The sequence below is a fragment of the Punctularia strigosozonata genome (assembly GCF_000264995.1).
Source record: "Punctularia strigosozonata HHB-11173 SS5 unplaced genomic scaffold PUNSTscaffold_4, whole genome shotgun sequence".
Classification (NCBI taxonomy): domain Eukaryota; kingdom Fungi; phylum Basidiomycota; class Agaricomycetes; order Corticiales; family Punctulariaceae; genus Punctularia; species Punctularia strigosozonata.
The window spans coordinates 744762-764632 of NW_006767436.1; the positions used below are offsets into that span (position 1 = coordinate 744762).

At 58.9% G+C, this 19871-nt stretch overlaps 8 protein-coding genes across 8 annotated transcripts; 5 read left to right on the plus strand and 3 right to left on the minus strand.

Annotated features, from left to right (window-relative positions):
• Nucleotides 1–110: 110 nt before the first annotated feature.
• On the plus strand, nt 111–1093 carry PUNSTDRAFT_29080 (ankyrin; the record flags this gene model as incomplete). The annotated part of the gene is made up of 7 exons (XM_007381852.1): nt 111–156; nt 219–385; nt 449–667; nt 720–784; nt 842–866; nt 922–1004; nt 1057–1093. Coding segments are annotated over 7 exons (642 nt in total), but the record flags the coding sequence as incomplete, so codon positions are not given.
• A 1649-nt stretch (nt 1094–2742) lies between these two features.
• PUNSTDRAFT_64153 (MFS general substrate transporter) lies at nt 2743–5338 on the plus strand (the record flags this gene model as incomplete). Its single annotated transcript, XM_007381853.1, has 11 exons — nt 2743–3047; nt 3104–3207; nt 3259–3438; nt 3497–3676; nt 3726–3894; nt 3961–4083; nt 4142–4245; nt 4298–4635; nt 4732–4977; nt 5049–5180; nt 5234–5338. 11 exons carry the CDS (start codon nt 2743–2745, stop codon nt 5336–5338), a joined length of 1986 nt encoding a protein of 661 aa, XP_007381915.1.
• Nucleotides 5339–7218: 1880 nt separating this feature from the next.
• On the minus strand, nt 7219–8297 carry PUNSTDRAFT_22799 (uncharacterized protein; the record flags this gene model as incomplete). Its single annotated transcript, XM_007381854.1, has 5 exons — nt 7219–7482; nt 7536–7716; nt 7774–7850; nt 7913–8115; nt 8180–8297. Coding segments are annotated over 5 exons (843 nt in total), but the record flags the coding sequence as incomplete, so codon positions are not given.
• A 260-nt stretch (nt 8298–8557) lies between these two features.
• On the minus strand, nt 8558–9033 carry PUNSTDRAFT_119392 (uncharacterized protein). The gene has a single exon (XM_007381855.1). It carries the CDS (start codon nt 8842–8844, stop codon nt 8590–8592), a length of 255 nt encoding a protein of 84 aa, XP_007381917.1. The 5' UTR covers nt 8845–9033; the 3' UTR covers nt 8558–8589.
• A 447-nt stretch (nt 9034–9480) lies between these two features.
• Nucleotides 9481–10173, plus strand: PUNSTDRAFT_132500 (uncharacterized protein; the record flags this gene model as incomplete). The annotated part of the gene is made up of 1 exon (XM_007381856.1): nt 9481–10173. One exon carries the CDS (start codon nt 9481–9483, stop codon nt 10171–10173), a length of 693 nt encoding a protein of 230 aa, XP_007381918.1.
• A 2707-nt stretch (nt 10174–12880) lies between these two features.
• PUNSTDRAFT_125276 (uncharacterized protein) lies at nt 12881–14902 on the plus strand. The gene is made up of 4 exons (XM_007381857.1): nt 12881–13513; nt 13584–13745; nt 13802–13913; nt 13962–14902. The coding sequence occupies exons 1-4, from the start codon at nt 12946–12948 to the stop codon at nt 14674–14676; spliced, it is 1557 nt and encodes a 518-aa protein (XP_007381919.1). The 5' UTR covers nt 12881–12945; the 3' UTR covers nt 14677–14902.
• A 14-nt stretch (nt 14903–14916) lies between these two features.
• Nucleotides 14917–17467, minus strand: PUNSTDRAFT_99889 (phenylalanyl-tRNA synthetase). The gene is made up of 10 exons (XM_007381858.1): nt 17397–17467; nt 17277–17332; nt 17169–17222; nt 17088–17116; nt 16903–17038; nt 16572–16838; nt 16283–16524; nt 15828–16233; nt 15387–15768; nt 14917–15315 (listed from the first exon to the last, which is right to left on the minus strand). Exons 1-10 carry the CDS (start codon nt 17452–17454, stop codon nt 15023–15025), a joined length of 1923 nt encoding a protein of 640 aa, XP_007381920.1. The 5' UTR covers nt 17455–17467; the 3' UTR covers nt 14917–15022.
• Nucleotides 17468–17536: 69 nt separating this feature from the next.
• PUNSTDRAFT_51050 (uncharacterized protein) lies at nt 17537–19762 on the plus strand. The gene is made up of 10 exons (XM_007381859.1): nt 17537–17726; nt 17787–18029; nt 18117–18235; nt 18295–18387; nt 18438–18566; nt 18624–18739; nt 18798–19202; nt 19261–19337; nt 19392–19552; nt 19608–19762. The coding sequence occupies exons 1-10, from the start codon at nt 17565–17567 to the stop codon at nt 19690–19692; spliced, it is 1590 nt and encodes a 529-aa protein (XP_007381921.1). The 5' UTR covers nt 17537–17564; the 3' UTR covers nt 19693–19762.
• The last annotated feature ends 109 nt before the right edge of the window (nt 19763–19871 follow it).

Consider the following 19871-nt stretch of genomic DNA (forward strand, 5'->3'; position numbering starts at 1 on the left):
TGGCCACGTGCCAACCACTGCAATGCCGTAACGGAATAGCACTTGCACTGCTCACTCGACACTTGCCGTCCCCTTGTTTTACACCTGCTACACTCGCCACCGTCGCCGCAATGGCGGAGAGGGATCTCTCCTCGCGCTTACGAAGGGCGGTCATGGGTGAGTGCAGTACTTCCGCTGTCTTAGAGTCGACCGTTGAACATAGGAGACATCTCGGGCAGACAACAACCTCTTTATGGTCAAGCGCCTCATCCAGCGGGTCGATATGCGCAATCCAGACCCGGCAAACCGCAGATACACGTCCTTGGCTTGGGCGGCGATACTGGGCCACACCGAAACCTTCGAGTTTCTGCTGAGCGCCGGCCACGATGATCAGGAGTTTAGCCGAGTATGTCACCCGAGCGCACCTTCGTCTCCGAGACCGCCGCTAACCATACCTCACGCAATGCAGGACTCGGACGACAATACAATACTGATCCTTCTTGCGGACTCGAAGCCCTCCGTAACTTCGCCGCACCGTTTAGATCCCGATCGGGATGTCATAGGAGCTGCGTTGCGGATGGCCGTGCTGTACCACGAGCGCTATCCCGAGACACTCGACTGGGCGAACTCGCAGGGCAGGACCGCGTTACACGTCGCAGCGCTCAAGGGAAACGAGGACCTCGTTCGGGTACGCTATTTTTGGGTTGTTCTTGTGCTCTATGGGTTTACGGGGCACTCAGACGTTTTGCGACCTGGGAGCCGATTATGATCTTCCAGACAACCAAGGGAACACCGCGTTACATTAGTGAGCACCTTTGGCTGCCGGTGACGGCACCACGTTGAGCATTTAATATTTCAATAGTGCGAGTGCTTGGGGACATGTGCCTGTACGTGATATTCTCGTACTTGAGGGATGATCGTCCAACTCACGAACGGTTATAGATAGTTCAACTACTGATTGAACGGGGCTGCTCGTATACCGTACGTAACAACGAGGGCTTTAACCCATCAGATTACGCGTATTCGTACGTATCCCCCTACACCTGCCACCAGGCTTCATGTGACATCCGTTGGCAGATTCAGCACCCGGGACGCGCTGCAAGATACCGCGCGGGAACAGTTCGAATACAACAGACGCGCTAGGCGGAATGTATTTGCTCAGGCGGCGCAGAGGGGCAACGAATGGAACGGGATGCCTGCACCTGTACCGGTACAGCCGAGGATGCGGGACTTCAGCGGTACTACCGTCCGGATGCGCAGTGGTTCGGGGACGAGTCGAACGACGAATACGTCGGACAGTGGCGACCTGCCGGAACACAACGGGTTCAACACGTTGCGACCCGCTGGCAGCCAGACTTCTTTGTCGACTACATCGTCTCCCTCCAATCCCGCCCAATCCCTCTTCAACCCCACGACCTCACCTCATATCGGGACGTCCAACCTGCCTAAAACGTCACCTGGCCCACCCGCGTCCAGCTCTTCATCGTTAACCTTCCCCAACGGCGCCGGCCCGTCTCATGCTGCCCTGTCTCCCATCGCCTCCCGTATGCGCGAAAACGACGCAGCCGCGATGGACAAGTACTTGCAGAAGACTCGAAATCGGAGCGGCAGCGGAGAAACGTCGTCCTCCGATCCACGATCGCACAAGGACTCGACGTTCTCCTCAATAAGCACCTCTACCGCGAACGGCGACCGGAACTTCTCGTCCGCCGGCCCGTCGGCGAACGGTGACGACATCACGTCGTTACAGTCGATATACTCCGCGCCTCGAAGGGCGCTCAAGACGTCCGCATCGACATCGCAACTGCGAACCACACCGCAACCACCCTCGATCACGACGGTCACCCCGGCCGACGGTACGACGCCCCGGACGCGATCCGGGACGAGCCCCGCACTGTCGCGGAGCACTAACGCGATACCGCCAACCAGCCCTCCGACCGCCGAATGGCAAACACTCGCCTCCCCAGTAACGACCACTCCGCTCCGCACGCCCCCCGCCTCCTCCGATAAGCAGTACACCGGCCCTCCACGGGATTACGCCACATTCCCGGAACCACCGACGACGCCGATGCCACCGCCGAAAGAGAAGGAGAAGGAGTCGTTGTCGTCGCGGCTCCCGAGCGGTCGACGGTTACCGTTCAACCTGCTGTCCAAGCCGCCAAGCGAAGGCTCAGGTCATCGACGCGGTGCGTCCGCGACCGCCGTGTCCGTTAGAGGAACATAGATGCATGGCATCATGTCTTGCTGCTTTTCTTCGGTCTTATGTATTACTGCCAACGTCTGTTTGTCTGCCCTCGTCCTGATCTTCGGTGTATTCACGTTCCTCTTCTGTATACGCTTGTATCATTCGAAACCCCCGCACGCATCCGTTGTCCTTCCTCCGCTCGTCGCGTCATCACTCTCGGTAGCACACATGCAGATAACACGCACACACCGTTGATAATCGACGCCATATTCTTGCCCGACATTCCCTATTTTCTGTGGCGCACGTTGGCTACGAATACAAACCTAAGTATACGAACTCCAGGCACGAAGAGTAGTCATATCGCCGGCAAATCACCGCATCCGCCCATATGCGCGCGCACGAGGCTCGCGACACGGCCCATTACGGCATTGCACCTGTGTGGAGCCAGCACGGCAGCCAAGAGCTGCAGCGCATCGCGCCAGCTCGACCTTCGCTCTCATAACTGATACGCTCTGGTCATCATCGGCGCACACGCTCGACGGCCTCAGCGTCTTCCAGAGGTTCAAACACGACGGAGGATGGCTCCCTCACCGAACGCCAACGCGGACGAAGATCCGACGACGCAGATCCCCTGGCCGTCCAGGAGCAGAAGGCAAGCCAACGGGGATGCGGAGGACGGCGACGAGCGATCTCGCCTGCTCAAGCCCGCGGTGCACTTTTCCGACCGGACCCGGGGCGGCCAGGGCTCGAGATCGCCTTCGAGGAGCGCGGATGGCAGGAACAGCGCAGCGGCCTCGGGCAAGAAACGGCTGACGACATGGAACCTTGTCGCGCTCAGCGTGTCCATGCTCGGCGCCCAGATCGCGTGGAGTGTTGAGCTGGGGTGAGTGGCATTTGCACCTCGTACCGGTCGTAGCGCTCATGACGTTCGCCCCGCAGGTATGGCACGCCGTTCCTCCTGCGACTCGGTCTGTCCGAGACGATGACCAGCTTGGTATGGCTGGCCGGCCCCATCAGCGGATTGATAGCCCAACCACTCATCGGTAGGTGTGTATGCTATCGCGCCCGTTCAACCCCACTCACAAAGCGCCCAGGTGCGATATCCGACTCGTCAACATCCAAGTATCGCCGTCGCTACTGGATCGTGTCCTCGACAATCGCTCTCGTGCTCTCCCTGACTATGCTTTCTGAGTGCGAGAGCATCGCGGCACTCCTCGTGGATATTTTTAACGGTGGCGAAGGTGACTGGGATCCCGCTCGGAGGAAACGCGTACGTCGGTCTTTTACCGGAGAGTTACGTCCGCCTTCGACTGATCGTGGGCCAACAGGCAGCAGACGGGGCTATCGCCATAGCTGTGATCGCACTGTACCTGCTCGATTTCGCCCTGAACGCGTTGCAGGCGTCCCTGCGTAACCTGCTGCTCGACATTTGCCCCGCCGAGCAGCTCAGTCTCGGTAACGCGTGGCACGGCCGTATGACGCACGCCGGGAACATCGTCGGGTACACCATAGGTGCGCCTATATCCTGCGGCCGGGAGCAATCTCGCTGAGCCGATTCAAGGTTTCTTACCGCTCGCCAAGATCCCATTGATTCGTTTCCTCGGTGGCGATCAGTTCCACAAATTCTGTATCCTGTCGATGATCATCCTCGTCGCCACGGTGTGGATCACCTGCGCGACGCAGGACGAGAAACCCGGAGAGACGCAGCTCGCTAGAGGTAGGAAGCAAGGGTGCGTCAGTCCGACACTGGTTGACGCGTGGCTCTCATCGGCTTTTCACCTCTTCAGCATCATGAGAAAGCTGGCGGAAATCTGGAGCAACATACGCGTCGCCATTGTGCAGCTCCCGCGCCCCATCCGACGCGTGTGCTACGTTCAAGTCTTCGCGTTCATGGGGTGGTTCCCGTTCCTATTTTATTCGTGAGTTTTCCCGGCCACGGGTGGCGTGAATAAGAGATATAACACATGACGCTTGCAGGACGACATATGTTGGACAAGTGATGGCGTACGAGACGGGCGAAGAGCCCGATCCTGAATATGCTACCAGGACCGGAGAGCTCGGCATGCTCTTCTACAGCATAGGTCTGCCTGCACATTCGCCTCACAATTCCTCCTCATTAACTTGCCGATGCAGTCGCCGTCGTCGCCGGCACCATCCTACCCTTGCTAGCGCGGCGAGACGCGCGTCTGCTCGGCACTCCCGACGACGAGGATGAAGACGCAGAGCTTGCCCGCCTCCGGAACCAGGTCATGGAGTGGAAGGCCGAGGCGGCCTCACAGGGCCGGCCGCTCAAGCTGCCGATGATGCCCTTCCTGCTCCGCAACATCTGGATGGGCGCGCTTGTGCTGTTCACCGTCCTCACGTTCTCGACGTTCTTCATCTCGACGGTGTATCAGGCGATCGCCATGATCAGTCTGGTCGGCATCTGTTGGGCCATCGCATGCTGGGTCCCGTTCGCCATCATCATGGAGGTCGGTGCCTTCCATCTTGCGCTCTCCTTCAATGCAAACTGACGGGGGCTGTGATGCTTGGGAATGCAGTTCCTCAAAGAACAGAACGATCCAGAGATCGGCCCGCCGGCGCGCCACAACACGAGGCCCGGCTTCCCGGGAGGTCGTCGACCGTCGCACACGCGCGTGCTGTCAACGCCGGCGTACCTGCACCGCGACGAACGCGAGCCGCTGCTCCGTGCGCGCTCGGTGGACGACTCGGACGCGGTCACAAACGACGACGCATTGGACGACAAGACGCCGAACGCGGGCGGTACCGTGCTCGGCATCCACAACCTTGCCATCGTGATGCCCCAATTCATCGTGCGTGGTCCCCGCTCCAAGGCGCATTGAAGGCGCATTTCGACCCTATCGTGTGCTCACGTTATGTTCAGATAGCCGTGGTGTCCAGTCTCATCTTCCGTATCGCGGACGCGGACCTGGACGACGACCCAAAAAACCATCATCAATACCTGGGCAAGAACGGCGTCGCGTGGGTGCTCCGCTTCGGCGGCCTGTGCACGTTGGTGGGTCGTTCTGCCTCAAACTGTCTGGGATGGTCCTGATGCCTTGCATTTAGTTCGGTGCGCTCATGGTGAGACGCGTTCCGCCGACGCGGACAGAGAAGGGGATCCGGCGCCGTCTCGCCCTCCTCCAGGTCCTCAAGGACGCCGGCACTCCTTGAACGCTGACGACATGCGCCTCGCCTCTCCCCGCCCAGACATCATGCGGTTACCGAAACTTGGGTTAGAACGGCCGACAGGGATCTAGGTTACACCATCCGTCTTATCGTACGAGATCTTTTCGCTATTGCTACAGCACCCCGGACTCCCTCCTGTATCCCTTGTATACATAGATGCTCATTTTGCTAACCACCGGCTACAATAAGTAGTGCGTAGTCCCATTCGTCGCTCTGGGTGGCGATATTCCTGCACGGTATCGGTGTGACCGGCACGCCCGGTATGCCTAGGAAATCCTGATACGAGGCAGCTGCGATATTGTTAATGCGCGCCGAGAAGGGACTGATTGCGACGAAGGCAGAGACGTACTTGACTGGACCAGGTGGAACAAGTTGACGTATAGGACGTCTTTGAGTATCGTCGACATCGCGTCCAACGAAGCCAGACTGCGCCCGAGCGCGCCAACCATGCGAGTGTCTGCGAGAGGAGAAACGCCCGATTATATTGTGTCAGCGCTCCCAGGTTCCCAGCATCTCTACCCAAACAGAGCCGAGCACCACGCACCGTTTCCGCGAACGCAGACCAGCGCCGTCGACATGGTGCTGCCCGGGACCTTCGCGGTCCACCAGCATATCCTGGTGTCCTCCTCGAGCAGGACGCCTGCCACAGAAAAAAAAAACCCCCTCTGTCAGTTCATGCTGTTTCGCGAGGGGAAGAGAGCCGGTCTGTACCTCGCTCGTACACGGGCTTCCTGTCTTGCCACGTCGGCTCTTCGTCCAGCGGATCGTCATCCTCGTCGCGAACGAGCGCGCGCCCGGTGTGCATGATCACCTGCTTCTCCACGCGCGCGCCGCGCGGGAGGGCCTTGACCGTCACGAACAGCGTCGGCGCGCCCGACTCCTGTATATATCGGCATCCCACAGCGCGGAAAAGAGGTCGTCAGAAACGGGAACACACGAGTAAGCGAAGGGGGGGGGGCGGGGGCGGGGAGAGAGAGAGATAACCGGGACGGGGTTTGACCTTGGCGTACACCTCGCATGCCTTCCTGACCGCGCCGAGGTCGCGCGTGTCGGAGAGCCAGTAGACCGCGCTCTGGACGTGGAGCCCGTGCCACCCGCCGCCGCCCCAGGTGTCGCGCACGGCGTGTGCGATGCGCGCCGCGTGCTGGAAGACGAGCGCGGTCTCGGTCGCGAGCGAGGGCGGGTCCGGGAGGGCGAGGGTGGCGGGGACCAAGCCGATCTGGCCGGATATCACGAGGCGCGGGCCGGCCTGATTTCACAACGAAGCAAAGCAAATAACGAGAGATATGTGAGCTGGAGGGTATGTATGGCAAGGGGGGGGGGGTGAGAGAGGAGACGTGACGGACGAGGATGGCTTGGGAGTACGGTCCGATGTTGGCGGGCGCCCAGTAGCTTAGTCCTTGGACGTGCAGCGCTTCGCGGTTGCGCTCGTTTTGCTGGGAGAAGGAGGAGCCTTCGATGTAGGCGAGTGCTTGGAGCTGGACGGAGATGCCTGGGGGGAGGTCGGCGGCGACACAGGCGCGGGCGGGCGGCGCGGTGGCGAAGTGGAGGGCGTAGCGCTCGTTGGCGGCTGGGAAGAGGGCCATGGAGGAGAGGAGGAGCGTGGTGCTTAGGAGGGACACTTGAGTGGTGGTGGTGGTGGAGAGGGTGGAGAGGTGAGCGGAGAGTTGGGCGAATATGGAGTCGAGTTGGGCGGCGAAGGGTGTGGGCGTGATTGAAGTGGAGGTGGGTCGGAGAGGCGGCAGGGCGACGTAGGAGCCGCGACGCGTCGGTGTTGAGGGTGGTATTGGGAGGGTGATCGTGTCGGGTAGTTCTGCCGGGACGAATGGAGGGTCCGACGATGAGATCTTCTCCGCGAGAGGCAAGAGGCTCCGCCGGATATCCTCGCTCTCGTCGTCGAGGAGCGGAGGGACGGCTAACGCGTACTGCGGCGGAGACGGTAGCACCTGTTTGGGTTCGAGGACAGCGCGTTTGACGCGCAAATAAGCGACGGTGGCGAACGCGTTGTCGGAGTGGATGACGGTTTCCGTCTCGAGCAGTCGGATACGGGATTTGAAGAGCGGCATGTCGAGAGTAAGCGTCTCGTACTCGCCGCCCTCGCCGCATATATGCGAGCCGTAGGTTTCATTCTAGCAAAAAAAATCGGTTTATATGTATTTCTCGTGAAATAGGGGCTACTCACGAGCCTGGTGAGTGTAGGCTGCATCTCACCCAGTGTTTTGCCGAGGTGTTCGGGCGCGAGTCCAATACCTGCGACTTTGATGAGCACCGCTGTGAGGCCTGCGGAAATCATTTCAGAGAGAAGCGCGTCTTGAGGGCGCTGCCAGAGGTAGGAGAGGGCGGTGAGGTTTAGGCGGCGGCATCTACAGAACGAAGGATCAATGCTAGAACGTGAACTGCAGGGGGGGGGAGTCGCTTACACGTGCTCGACGCGAACGCGTTGGTAGTTGGAGAGGATGGCACCGACGGAAACGCCTTGCACATCGGGATGGTGTTCCTGCGGACGGAAAAAGCCAAGTTGAGGTGCGATCCCCAATATACAGGACGGATTGTGCTCACCTTCACGTCGGAGAGCAACGCGTACATGTCCTCCGTCTCATCTCCGGCCACGCCTTGCTGATCGTTCCTCGCGCCGTACTCGCCCCCTTGGGCGATCGCGGCGCCGGAAATAATGCGTCTGTAGAGGGGAACGTCCAGAGCCTGCGCCACAAGATGGATCGCGTCTTGGCCGATGGTTTGGTACATGTATGAATCGAGTTCATCTGAGAGAATATGGGCGCGTTTTCAATATCTTCGCAGGGATGAAGGGCGGATCAAGGTGCGTACCTTGTCCGTCAGGTGGGCGGAGAGACGCGGCTGCTACGAGTTCGTGACCTTGGTTATGACAATGAAGGATGTTGAAGCAGGAGTCCTTGCCCCCGCTCAGGAGCGCGACGTACTTCATCCCGGCCCACAGAGATATAATATAAATAATCGAGACGACGTCGAGCGTGCAGATTCACCGTAAAGGATATCGGCATCGCCACCAGAAACACAGCCACGGGCGGTGATTGGTTCGAATCAATCCGGTCAAAGCGTCGAGCGCGTTTCCCCGAAGTTTCGGCCAGGACGCGAGACGGAGATAAGCCTGAGTGGATTTACCGATTGCCCTTCTTGCATGACCGCATGTTGACGTACGTAAGGCGCGCGCATAGAAGTTACGGTTTTGAATTGACGCCGCACACAAGGTCCTATACTCAATCTGTACTTATCCGTCGAGTTGAGTTTTGCGGGCTGAGGCTGTTGTTGTTATCGACGGGCTCTCGACCGCTGTAACGCAGAGACCATCGCAGAGGACGCGAGATCATGATGGGCCCAAACGAACGCTCGCGCGGGTGAGAGCTGGTGAGAGCCGGCGGCGTCGTCACCAGGAGCACGAGATGGCATCGGGGGCGAGCCTCAGCCAGGCTCTCCCAGCGCTGAGCGGTTCCCATTGGGCCGCGTGCGCCCATTGGACGGGGCGAAGAGCCGGGACACGGCACGGCGCTGATTGGGCTCCCGAGCGTCGTCCGCACGTGAGCAGGCGCCTCTGACGAATGCCGGACATCTGGATCTGGATGCGCTCTCGCCCGTCGACTGAACTATTGGAGCCGCGCCTTCCGCTCGCAGCGACGCGGGGCCACCAAACGCTCTCCTCGCTGCTCCCCGCTCGCGCATTCCACGAAGACACCATCCAGCACAAATACAACGTATGTGTGGCGCCAGCATCGTGCGGAATACAACGCCAGGAGGGACGAGCGTCCAATGGCGGGTGCTGGGAGATGATTGGGTCTCGCAGACGGGGACGCTCACGGGCAGCTGACATAAGCAACACCGCGGGCTCGCATTGGCTGGGGGGCGGCGTCGAACGTCCAGCCAGTGCCCGACCTCTGGCTCGACCAGGCCGGGGCCTCGACTGGCCGCGGGCCCTCCCCACCGCCTGTTGCGTATAAAGCGACGCCGTCCCCCGCCGCCATGGGCCCCCTCCCAGCTACTCACCGCCCGCCTACGTCCCCCACCACCACTGCGACGCAGCCCAGCAGGCGCAAAAAGCACACCAAAGCACCCGCCAGCCCAATCACCGCACACAAACCACCACGCTTGCCATCATGGTCCACCAGATCTCCGCCCCGCTCCCGACGCCCCCGACGTCCCCGAGCCTGAGCGAGCCCCAGCTCGTCGAGTCCCGCGGGAGCAGCACCCGGCCGGCCCTCCAACTCCTCGACCAGCTCGTCAACTTCTACCAGCAGGAGCGCGTCTGGGTGCACCACACCCGCGCCGCCCTCTTCGAGCTCGCCATGGCGTCCTCCGCCGCCGCCGGCCCGTCGCTCTCGACGTCCACCAGCGACGACCCCTCGCCCTCGAGCACGCACCCGGACGAGCTCCCCGCCGCCGACCCGCACAGCGGCGTGCCGGACGTGACCGTCAAATCCGAGCCCGTCGACGTCGACATGGCCCTCGCCGGCCTGTCCAAGCCCGACCGCCACACGCGCTGGATGCGCCGCAAGAACAGCATGCGCCTCCAGCTCAAGCTCGACGGCATCTCGCCCGCCACCCGCGGCCGCTCGCGCAGGCGCCGCGGCGACCCCGCCCCTCCTCCGCCCGTACCTCAAATCGCGAACCTGCATCATCACCAGCTGTACGCGGCCGAGGTCGACGAGCCGCTCATGCCCGGCGAGCACGGCGCGCGACTGCTCCAGCAGTTTGGAGACCTCATGGACGCTCGGATGGAGAGCTGCCAGCGGGTGACGAGGCTCGTGCAGGAGGCCGGCAGGCAGGACCTCCTGTACGGCGACCGATGATTCTAGACGCTTCAGGTTGGTTGGCGCCGCTCGCTCGCTCTCGTGCTCCTGCCCGATGCTCATGCGCTCTCCACTTTCTGCAGGATTCTGTCCCGACCGCGCACTGCTATAACTTATTCGCCTTTATGTCGTCGACCCGCATCTCTCGCGCGCCATGACCACACCCCCCGTCCCGCCCGTCTAGGAGCCGTCACCGGCTCGGGTTCTGATCATGTAACTGTACCAACATACGCATAGCCACGCATTTTGGATTCTATAATCGCAATGATTTCTCTGTTTCGCGTTTCACACACTGGGAGAGAGAACCAATAGACGCTTGAGAGGGGTTTGGCTCTTCCTTTGCCCAACGAAACCGAACCTCGATTCGTCCGCACACGCGAAGATGCATACTGCTGCGCGGCGAGCGAGTCAGCAGAGCGCAGGGGGGTCGAGCGCATGGCACCCCGATTCGGGAGTCCATTCGCTCATTGGCTGCGAAGGCGCGGGCATCGCGGACGGCGACGGCCTGGGACGGGGCTGGACGGGACCGCCGAGAGAGGGGACCGGCTCGGGAACTGGCTGGGCCCGATCTGGGATGGCCTACCGGGTCAGTGTCGGTGCGGACGGGCTTGCCGGACTCGTCTGGGCAGCGGCAGCGGCTGAACTGCTGCGCTGCGAACGAGAAACGTCGATATGTATGTTTATTCGCGATGCCGATGCTCGAGTCTTATTCGGGCGTGTTTAGTCTGCGAAGGTGCGAGCGAACGGTTCTATATATCGCACTCGCGGTGAGCATGTATGCTACGAAAGCCGCGGGGGAAGTGGGAAGGGCGGCCCAGGGGGTGGCAACGGGGAGCCGAAGTATTTCGGCGGGAAGGGGGGGCTCAGGCCCCCTTTCGGGATTGGGTCGGGCACGCGTGATTGGTCCGTCGTTGGGTTCTGCGGGTCTGGAAGAGGGAGGAGGGGCGCGGTCTGGTGTCAATCTCGCCGTGGTCGAGACGAAGGGAGGTCGAAGAAACGCGGCCACGGCGGTGATTGAGTTGGACGCTTGTGGTTGGTGGTTGGCTGTTGAGTTCGTATGTCGGTCCGGTCGTCGTGTGCTGCCGCCTGGCTGCCGCGCTTGTCGATAAGACCCCTCGCGAGACTTGAGAATTTGGGCGTCCGGAGCTCGCCGCTGTTCGCGAGTTCGTGAATTCCGAGTCGCGCGGTTGGGGATAAACTCCGGGTTTTGTTGGGCCCGCGGATAGACTGAGATTATCCTCGCCTTGGCCGAAGGCCTACGCACGGGCACTCGATTCTCGGATTGTATTGGTGGTTGGGCTGGATGACGAGCGGACAGACAGTGGAACCGGACCTTCGTCTTCGTCGCATGCGCATCCCTACGCGGAGAGCGTTTCATCGCCGCCGACGGCACAGGTTCACGTCCTTTGAGCGAGTAAGTAGACCGTTTCCGTCGCTTTTGCACTCGTGCAGTAAGAAGTTGCGGCCGTTTGTGCCGGTCGGCGAGAACGCATCTCGATTGCCAGTAGGCACGGGTCGTGACAGAATGACCCGAATTTGTAGCGCACGCTCGGTTCTGGTTGGTTGGCGGACGGGGAGACGGGAGGTCGGGATGCGGTCGGCGAAGGTCGGGATGGAGCCTGGCCCGCCTGGATGGAGCGGCAGGAATGGCTGATGTGCCAGCCGCCGCGCGGGAGCACGCGGGGAGCACCGACGATGGCCAATCGTGATGTCGCGTGCAGAGCTGGTGTCAGCTGCGTCAGGGACCAGGAAGATGAGGGGCACGAGGTTGACCTGGGTCAGCGGCGAGTCGAGTTGAACCTGGAAGGTGATTCAGGGCAATTTTGTAAGACATGGGGCCGTGCCCTTTTGGGTTTCTTCCAGAGGTACAAACGTCCATTTGACGTGGTAGTCCTACGTTCCGTGCTCTTGGGGTTCGCGTGAGGCCGATGCGTGTTCAAATGAGGACGTCGCAGTCCACAACCCGTCCAAGCCAGGATATGTTTAGCTTGCGATGAATAGTATTTGACGCCGAGAGCATCGCAGAATACTGTCCGAGCTGGCCTGCCGGAGGAGCCAATGCCGGGGTTATGAAGTTCGGCGAAGTGTCCTTTGTAAGGAGATCCCGCAGTGCTGTCCACCCTCACCATTGCCAGATGCAAGTCCTAACGTCCGCACGTGAAGATGAACATCTTGATGAGTGATCGGTCAAAGCCTGCATCGGAACATAAAGCCCTGCTAGTTTTCCGACAAACGACATGGCCGTCCAGCCTTCAAGAAAGAACATCTTGTCAACCGAGATGGGCGAGGATAGACGCGGGTTCGCAAGCCTATCGTCGAGCATAGCCCGCCGATATGTATGTCGTTTCATCACGGATCGTCTTCGTCGTATCCCATCGCTGTCCAGAGATGTCGGCGCTGATGGCGGAAGGCAGTTGGCGGCCACAATAATCGACTATCAAGTCGATCCGCGTCTATCCCCCATGCGTGGATGTTATTGTACTTGTTCTGCGTCTTATTGCTGTCTCAGAAGGCAGGAAGGTCGAGTCGAATTTCTGATGAACACGTCCTGAAGGAGTCCAAGACAAAGACATTCTCCCTCCCTGATTGGGCGACGTCGCGCCGAGCGCGGGCGCATCTGCGGCGCCACAGGTGCATCTTCCACGCCTGATCATATCCGCCACCTCAGGCCTCAGCCCTCCTCGTCCCCCTCGCCACTCTCTCCAGCCAAGCACACAGTTACCGGTCGATATACTTTACAAGCGACCTTGGTCCTAATTTCATAAGACAGCGATGTCTGGTCGCTACGCCCCGCTCCCCAACCCACGCGCGGACCCAGACGCCAGCAACGAGATGGAAGCCGCATTCGACGACTCGGACGACGAGGGTGAGCAGGCGCCCCTCGCCGGCCGCACCGTTGTCTCCAACCATCCACTCGTGGACAACAACGACCCCTCGGTGACCGCGACCAATGCCGTCTCTGCGTACGGACGATCTCCCCCAGCACCGGGAACTTACGACTTTGAGAACGTCGACTACGACTACCCGCCCCCGGGCTCTCCGCCTGCGCCGTCTGATCGCGCGCTGCCTAACTCGCATGGCAATTCGAACGGGATCGTGCCCTCTGCATCTTCCGCCGTGGCGGTGGACACATATAGGGGCCCGCCGCGAGGCTGGTTCGGCCGCACGGCGGCGGCCGTGCTGCCTGCTCATTATGTGACGAGGTTTGGGTTGGATAGGGAGCGGCTGAGCACGAATGACGGAAGCGAGCGGAGGAGGGTCGTCGGCGGAGGAACGCAGAACGACGGCGTGTTTGCGAATGTCACGGCCAAGCCTACCGCCCCTCGGCGAGTGCAAGAAGGTGAGCAGCAACCCGGGATATCTGCGGGAACCACCAACGACATATTGCTGATGGATACATCCAACGACAGGCGACGAAACATATTTGGTACCTGAAGAAGCTCAGAAGGACGCTCCACCATCCTACCAGGCCGCCCAGCTTGATGCCGTGCCGCCTTACTGGGAGACGACCGTTCACCTCCCCTCCAGCGCCAACAGCCCCGGCGAAGTCATGATCGACGGCTTATCCACCGGTGCGTGGCACTTCTCGATTCCCCGTCGTTTCAAGTGCTAAAATGATTCTCTACAGGATCGCTGTTCTCCTTCCTTTGGAACATGCTTGTCAGCGTCTCCTTCCAATTCGTCGGCTTCCTCCTCACCTACCTCCTTCACACCACCCATGCCGCCCGTCTTGGCAGCCGGTATGTCTTCATATGCATTCATGGACCTTTACTGAGTCGTTAATGCAGAGCTGGCCTGGGCGTTACCCTCATCCAATACGGCTTCGCTCTTCGCTCTCGCGCAGACAGCTGGGCCACCCCCGTACCCTCCGACTCTTCTGATCCTTCGCTTTGGTCCTGGGACACACCCTCTCCCTCACCACCCGCGCCGTCCTTCGACACCGCCAAAGAGGCCGAGGACTACTACAATAGCCTCGCTCTCAACGGGACCGACGGCGCACTCCCGTCGGACGACTACGTGATCGACACGGGCGACACGCCGGCGGCTTGGCTCGCGTTCGCGCTCATGACCGTCGGCTGGTTCGTCCTCCTCACGTCCCTCCTCGGCTTCTGGCGCGTGAAGCGTTGGGAAGCTGGCATCCTCGCCTCGCCCGCGGCCTCGTCTGCGCCGGCGGCGTCCTCACAACCGCGCCACCCGCTCGCGCGTGTGTTCGACGTACCGGGGCTCAGCGGGCGGGCCTCCCTTCTCAGCCGCGGGCTAGGCCTCGACCGGCTGATGCAACACCGCCAGGCGCCCACGGCCGACGTCGTGGAGGACATATTTGCGGTTGGCCCGGATGACGAGGACGAGGTGGAGGATGCGAGCAGGCGCAGTCTCCCTGGCCACACACAGTTTGTGATCCCCGTGGACGAGAGCGACCCCGAGCGGACTCGGCAGATCGTGCAGGCATATGCGGCGGAGGAGCGGTTGCACCGCGATTTGCGCGCCGCGGGGCTGCTGTGAGATGCAGAGGTGAACGAGTTAGTGGCTACGGTGGGCTATGGTTCTTCTAGTTTTGTACAGATATATTGGTATTGGTTGGTTTTGCTCGCTCGCTTATCTACCCCTTCCCCTTCCTTCCCCGAATGCGTATGGACGAATGATGCGGTCCTTTCTTCGGTTTGTATGACATACATTAAAACAACACAACCCTAACAGAGTTGACGTCTTTCGCTCTGAAAAAGGTCGCTACCAGCTTTGTGGCTCGACTTGCCTCCTCACTCTCTGAGATATAGTTTTCAATGGTCAGGTTACATTGTGGATCAGCAGCATCGCTCTATATCCTCATTTCATTCTCTCTTGTGGTTCTTTACAACACGTACGCCCCACCTCCCTCCACACCCTCCGTCGTCCACACGTCCTGCATCTCCTTCTTGAAGGGCTCCAGCGTAAGCTCGACCGCCGAGCACGGGTAGCCGATCTCGAACTTCTCCAGCACGCTCGGGTGCAGGATGCCGAGCGTTCCGATGGGCATATCGGCCGGTGCAGAGGACGGGACGAGCTTCTCCTTGATCGCGCCCAGCGTCGACTTCGCCTTCGACGCCACGGTCGAGCGGTCGCGATAGTATATCGTCGCGGCACGGCCAGGGAAGAAGGCCGGATCTATGGTACGTTGTCCGTCCGTCAGCACATTGAAAAACCTTACGGGGAAGAAACATGTGTCGGAGGCTGACCGCTCGACTCCTTGATATAGTAGCCCGTGTCGGCAGCCGCGTCCGCGGCGCTGATCCTCGGTACCTCGAGCATCGCCATGATGCGGTCGAGCATGCCGTGCACGACCTCGAACCCGGCCGTCTTGTTGCACCAGACGGCGGCGGCGTGGCGCACATTGCGTGCCTGGCGCTCGCGCGCGGTGTCTTTGAAGACGACGTCGGCGCTCTCGAAGACCCTGATCGGCAGCGCATGCGACCGGTTCTCGCGCACAGTCTTGAGCAGGCCGGGGAGGAGCGAAGTACGGACGACCTGAAATTCGAGTGTCTTGGGGTTCGCGATCTTGACGGCGGTCTTGCCGTCGTCAGGGCGGTTCAGGAACTCGAAGTTCTCTTCGTGAGAGCACTTCAATATTGTGATTCGTGAGTTACACATCGTAACAGAAGAAAAGAAGGAGGGCGTACGAGGATGAGCGGTAGGACTTCAATCCAGCCGGCGAGCGCGAACTCGGTGCGGACGATGTCGGTCAGCTTGCTGATCGCCAGCGGCTGCGCGACGGTGTTCGTGGCCGGGAAGGTGTCTGGGAGCTTGTTAAAGCCGTACGCTATCGCGGCATCCTCCATGATATCGCATTCGTGGAGAATATCCGGCCGTGTTGGGGGCACTTCGACGAGAATGTCATCAGGAGAGGAAGGGTCGGGAGAGGCGGTCAGGGTCATGCGGGTGAGGAGCGAAGAAATCTCGGAGGCGTTGAGCGAGAGTCCAGTACAGGAGTTGATGTACGATGCGCTGGCCGTCGTCTTGCGAGTACTCAGGTCAGGCGTAATTTTCACTTTCCCGCCGGGGAAGACAACCTTCACCGGCTCAACGCTTTCAACTAGTCAACCTTAGGTGTGAAGAGTGAATAGTGAACGCCTACGTGAACGGCTCAGCGCAGTATTCAGAGAACATAGCGACCATGATATTCGTCACTATCGCCAGCTTGGTCTCGTCTGTCGCAGTGAGGTCGATGAAGACGTTGCGGGTGTTGAGGGTGATCTTCGAATGCTCTGAGTTGATGATGGGCGGCATGGACAGAACACGATCTTGTGTGTCGTATATAATTGGATACACTGGCGAGTCGCGAATGATGTGCAGATAGCGCGCAAGGTGTTTTTCAGACTATAATGCTGTTAGGGTGTTTCAATGACGATGAAATTGTTGAGAACCTCGTATACGGTCATGAGTTCCTCGGCGGTGTATGACTTGTCTTTGTTCAAGGGCACAAATTTGATGTCTTTCGGTGGACGTGCCTGATACCGGAAGGGCGCTTGTATCGTGTCAAGGTCATGGGTACCGATTGCGACGAGCGTCCTCTTCCTGCACAAGTTCTGGTGCAGTTTGTCCTGTAGGTCAATGAAGGATGCGTAGGAGCGAGGGGTGAAGTGGATGTTGCGCAAGATGGCGCCTGCGAAGAACGGTCGTATCCGCGAAACCTGCGATAGGAAGATTTGATCTGGGTGTTTCGGCACGAGCATTGGACATCAAGCTATTGCGTACCTCGGGGTCCACAGTTACAGTGAGTAGGTTAGGTTCTCCGCCCGGCGGAAGGACAAGCTTATAGTTCGGCGGGGTTGCTTTGCCCAGGAAGATGCGAAGTGCGCGCGAGATGCCCTCGATGCACAACAGATCATACCTACAAGAAGATATCATGTTGCCCTTAATATCCGTTGCTGTAGACTTACCTATTCGCAGGTATTTCGATTTTGAGTTGCTTTGCAAGTAATTTCAGTCCGTGAGGAGGTACCGATCGGAAAGAAACGCACGGGTCGCTCAGCAGGAAGGCCCTTCTTGATCGCCTCCTCCACCTCTTCAGTAGTCTATCAGGGCGACCTTTCAGATAAGGTTTCGGTGGTACAGAACGCGATGCGTACGTCTTCATCGAGCTCTATACCGAAGTCGAAGCATAACTGGTCAAACTCTTCATTGGCTGCCATTGCATGTACGGTCAATAACACTGCGTCGATCTCTAAGAATCAGCCTAGAATATTCACAAAATTTCTGTCCAAGACGTTCCCAGAGGTCCTCCTTGTCTACAGCAACGGTCGGCATCGTCTCCTTTGGCGCGTATTGATCGAGTCAAGGACAAGTGTTTGGTTAGATCGTGGCTATGCCGCTTTACACCTTGAAGTCCATCTCTCGTGCATCCGTCGCATTACAATATGGCGGAGCAACTTCAAAAACTGATCTTGGATACTTTGGATAAGGATGGAACCATCCAGGATACTCGGCAGCTCACGATTCCAGGGAGCGCCGGGCCTGCTACCTCTAATGAGGACCAAATCGCAATTCTCGGCGCTTTGAACTCGCTCGCGAGCCGGGATGTATGTCGTTTATAACGTAACGATGCCCGGACTGGATATCTGAACGATTCCTTATCCTAGATGATCACATATGTCACCCACGAGACCCTCTCCCATGTGTTGACCCCCGAGGGCGCGCAGGTTGCTCTCCAAGGATCACACGAAGCTCGCGTCTGGCAGGCATCACCTGCTAAAGGTGCTGGGACACCCATTACACCTGCGGAGCTGAAGAAGGCCGTTGGAGATGAGGCCGCTAGCGTCGGCCAGGGTCGTGCCTTCAAGAACAGATGGATAGCAAAGGACGGTGCCGGTTTCGTCAAGTTAGTGAGTTGCGTCCATCCCCATCATACATGCCTTCATGAACCTCTTGGTAAAGAGACTAACACCGACATGCAACGTGTTCGACTATAGGTTGATACGATCCAAGATCAGACACAGCTCGATATGCGGGAAGTGGACTCTACTGGGAGTTTGAAAGCCGGCGAAAAGGCCTTGGCAGATCTACGAAAGCGGAAACTCATTGTGCAAAAGTATGAATGCTTGTTCCCTCGCAATCACGTATCACTAATCCCTCACCTCACGATTTCAGAAAAGGTCAATACTTTACGGTACAGAAAGGACCGAGCTTCAGCACGATCATCGCCAAGCTCGAAACAGATTTGACTGTAGACATGCTCACCTCGTGAGTACATATGTGCTTGTCGACTTTCAATTCTCATGATGATATCATAGAGGAACCTGGAAAACAGCCTCCTTCAAGAAATACAATTTTGATGCAGAAGGTGCCCCACCAAACGGCGGTGCCTTCCACCCTCTACTCAAGGTGCGCGAAGAAATACGAAACATCTTCTTAGAGATGGGGTAAGTGCACCATGAGCACGTTCTTCCCAATTCTGATGCCATATTTCTATTGCATAGGTTCTCCGAGATGCCCACGTCCTCCTTCGTTGAGTCTGGTTTCTGGTGCTTCGATGCTCTCTTCGTCCCTCAGCAACATCCCGCCCGCGAATTGCAAGATACCTTCTACCTTTCTGGTAGGTCATTCAAAGTAATTGCTGTGAGCTTTGGCTGACTATGATTTCCTCCTTCCAGACCCCTCTAGCTCGCTTCCGCCTCCGGCAGATTACTACAAGCGCGTTCAGCAGGTGCACACCGTCGGCGGATACGGCTCCACTGGCTACCGCGCACCATGGTCGCACGAGGAATCGCGCAAGCTGCTTCTGCGCACACACACGACTGCTTCATCCGCGAGCATGTTATGGAAACTCGCGGCTAAATGTCGCGGCGAGGGCGTTAACGAAGATGAACTGAAATCTGAGTTGGCGCACGAACATGGGACGGGTGAGAAGACGGCGGACGACGGTTTCCGCCCGGCCAAGCTCTTCAGCATCGATCGGGTGTTCCGTAATGAGACGATGGACGCCACGCATCTTGCGGAATTCCACCAGGTGGAGGGCGTCGTCGCTGACCGGAACTTGACACTTGCGGATCTCATTGGTCAGTCCGTCTTTTGACAGTGTATCAACGATCAACTCACCATTGCTACCCTGTATAGGTTTCATGCGCGTGTTCTTCAAAAAGCTTGGCCTTGAGAACATCCGCTTCAAGCCTGCGTACAACCCATATACCGAGGTTAGTTCGCGGAATGTCTCCCACAAGTGACCATCGCTCACGAATATCTCATAGCCATCCCTCGAGATCTTCGCCTACCACCCAGCACTCCGCAAGTGGGTAGAAATCGGTAACAGCGGCATGTTCCGCCCGGAAATGTTGGCACCCATGGGCTTCCCGAAGGATGTCCACGTCCACGGCTGGGGAATCTCACTGGAGCGGCCCACTATGATTAGGTGGGTAATCTCATCAGGATGCTGTTATACACAACGGTAACCTTGCTTGCGTCAGGTACGGGATCAACAACATCCGGACTCTTGTCGGGCACAAAGTACCTCTCGAGAGCGTGGAGAAGTCGCCCGCTGTACGTTTTTAGATTTAGGGAACAATGTGTGTAGAGGGAACGAGAAGGAATGTATTGTTCAAAGGAAGAGATTGACGTGAACCCAATGTTTAACAGTTACAGTTAAAACGAAAGCCACTCGGGTTGGTAGCGGCGTCGACGCCACGAAACGGTATGTCAAACTCGAACGATGATATACTAGCTTTTATGCC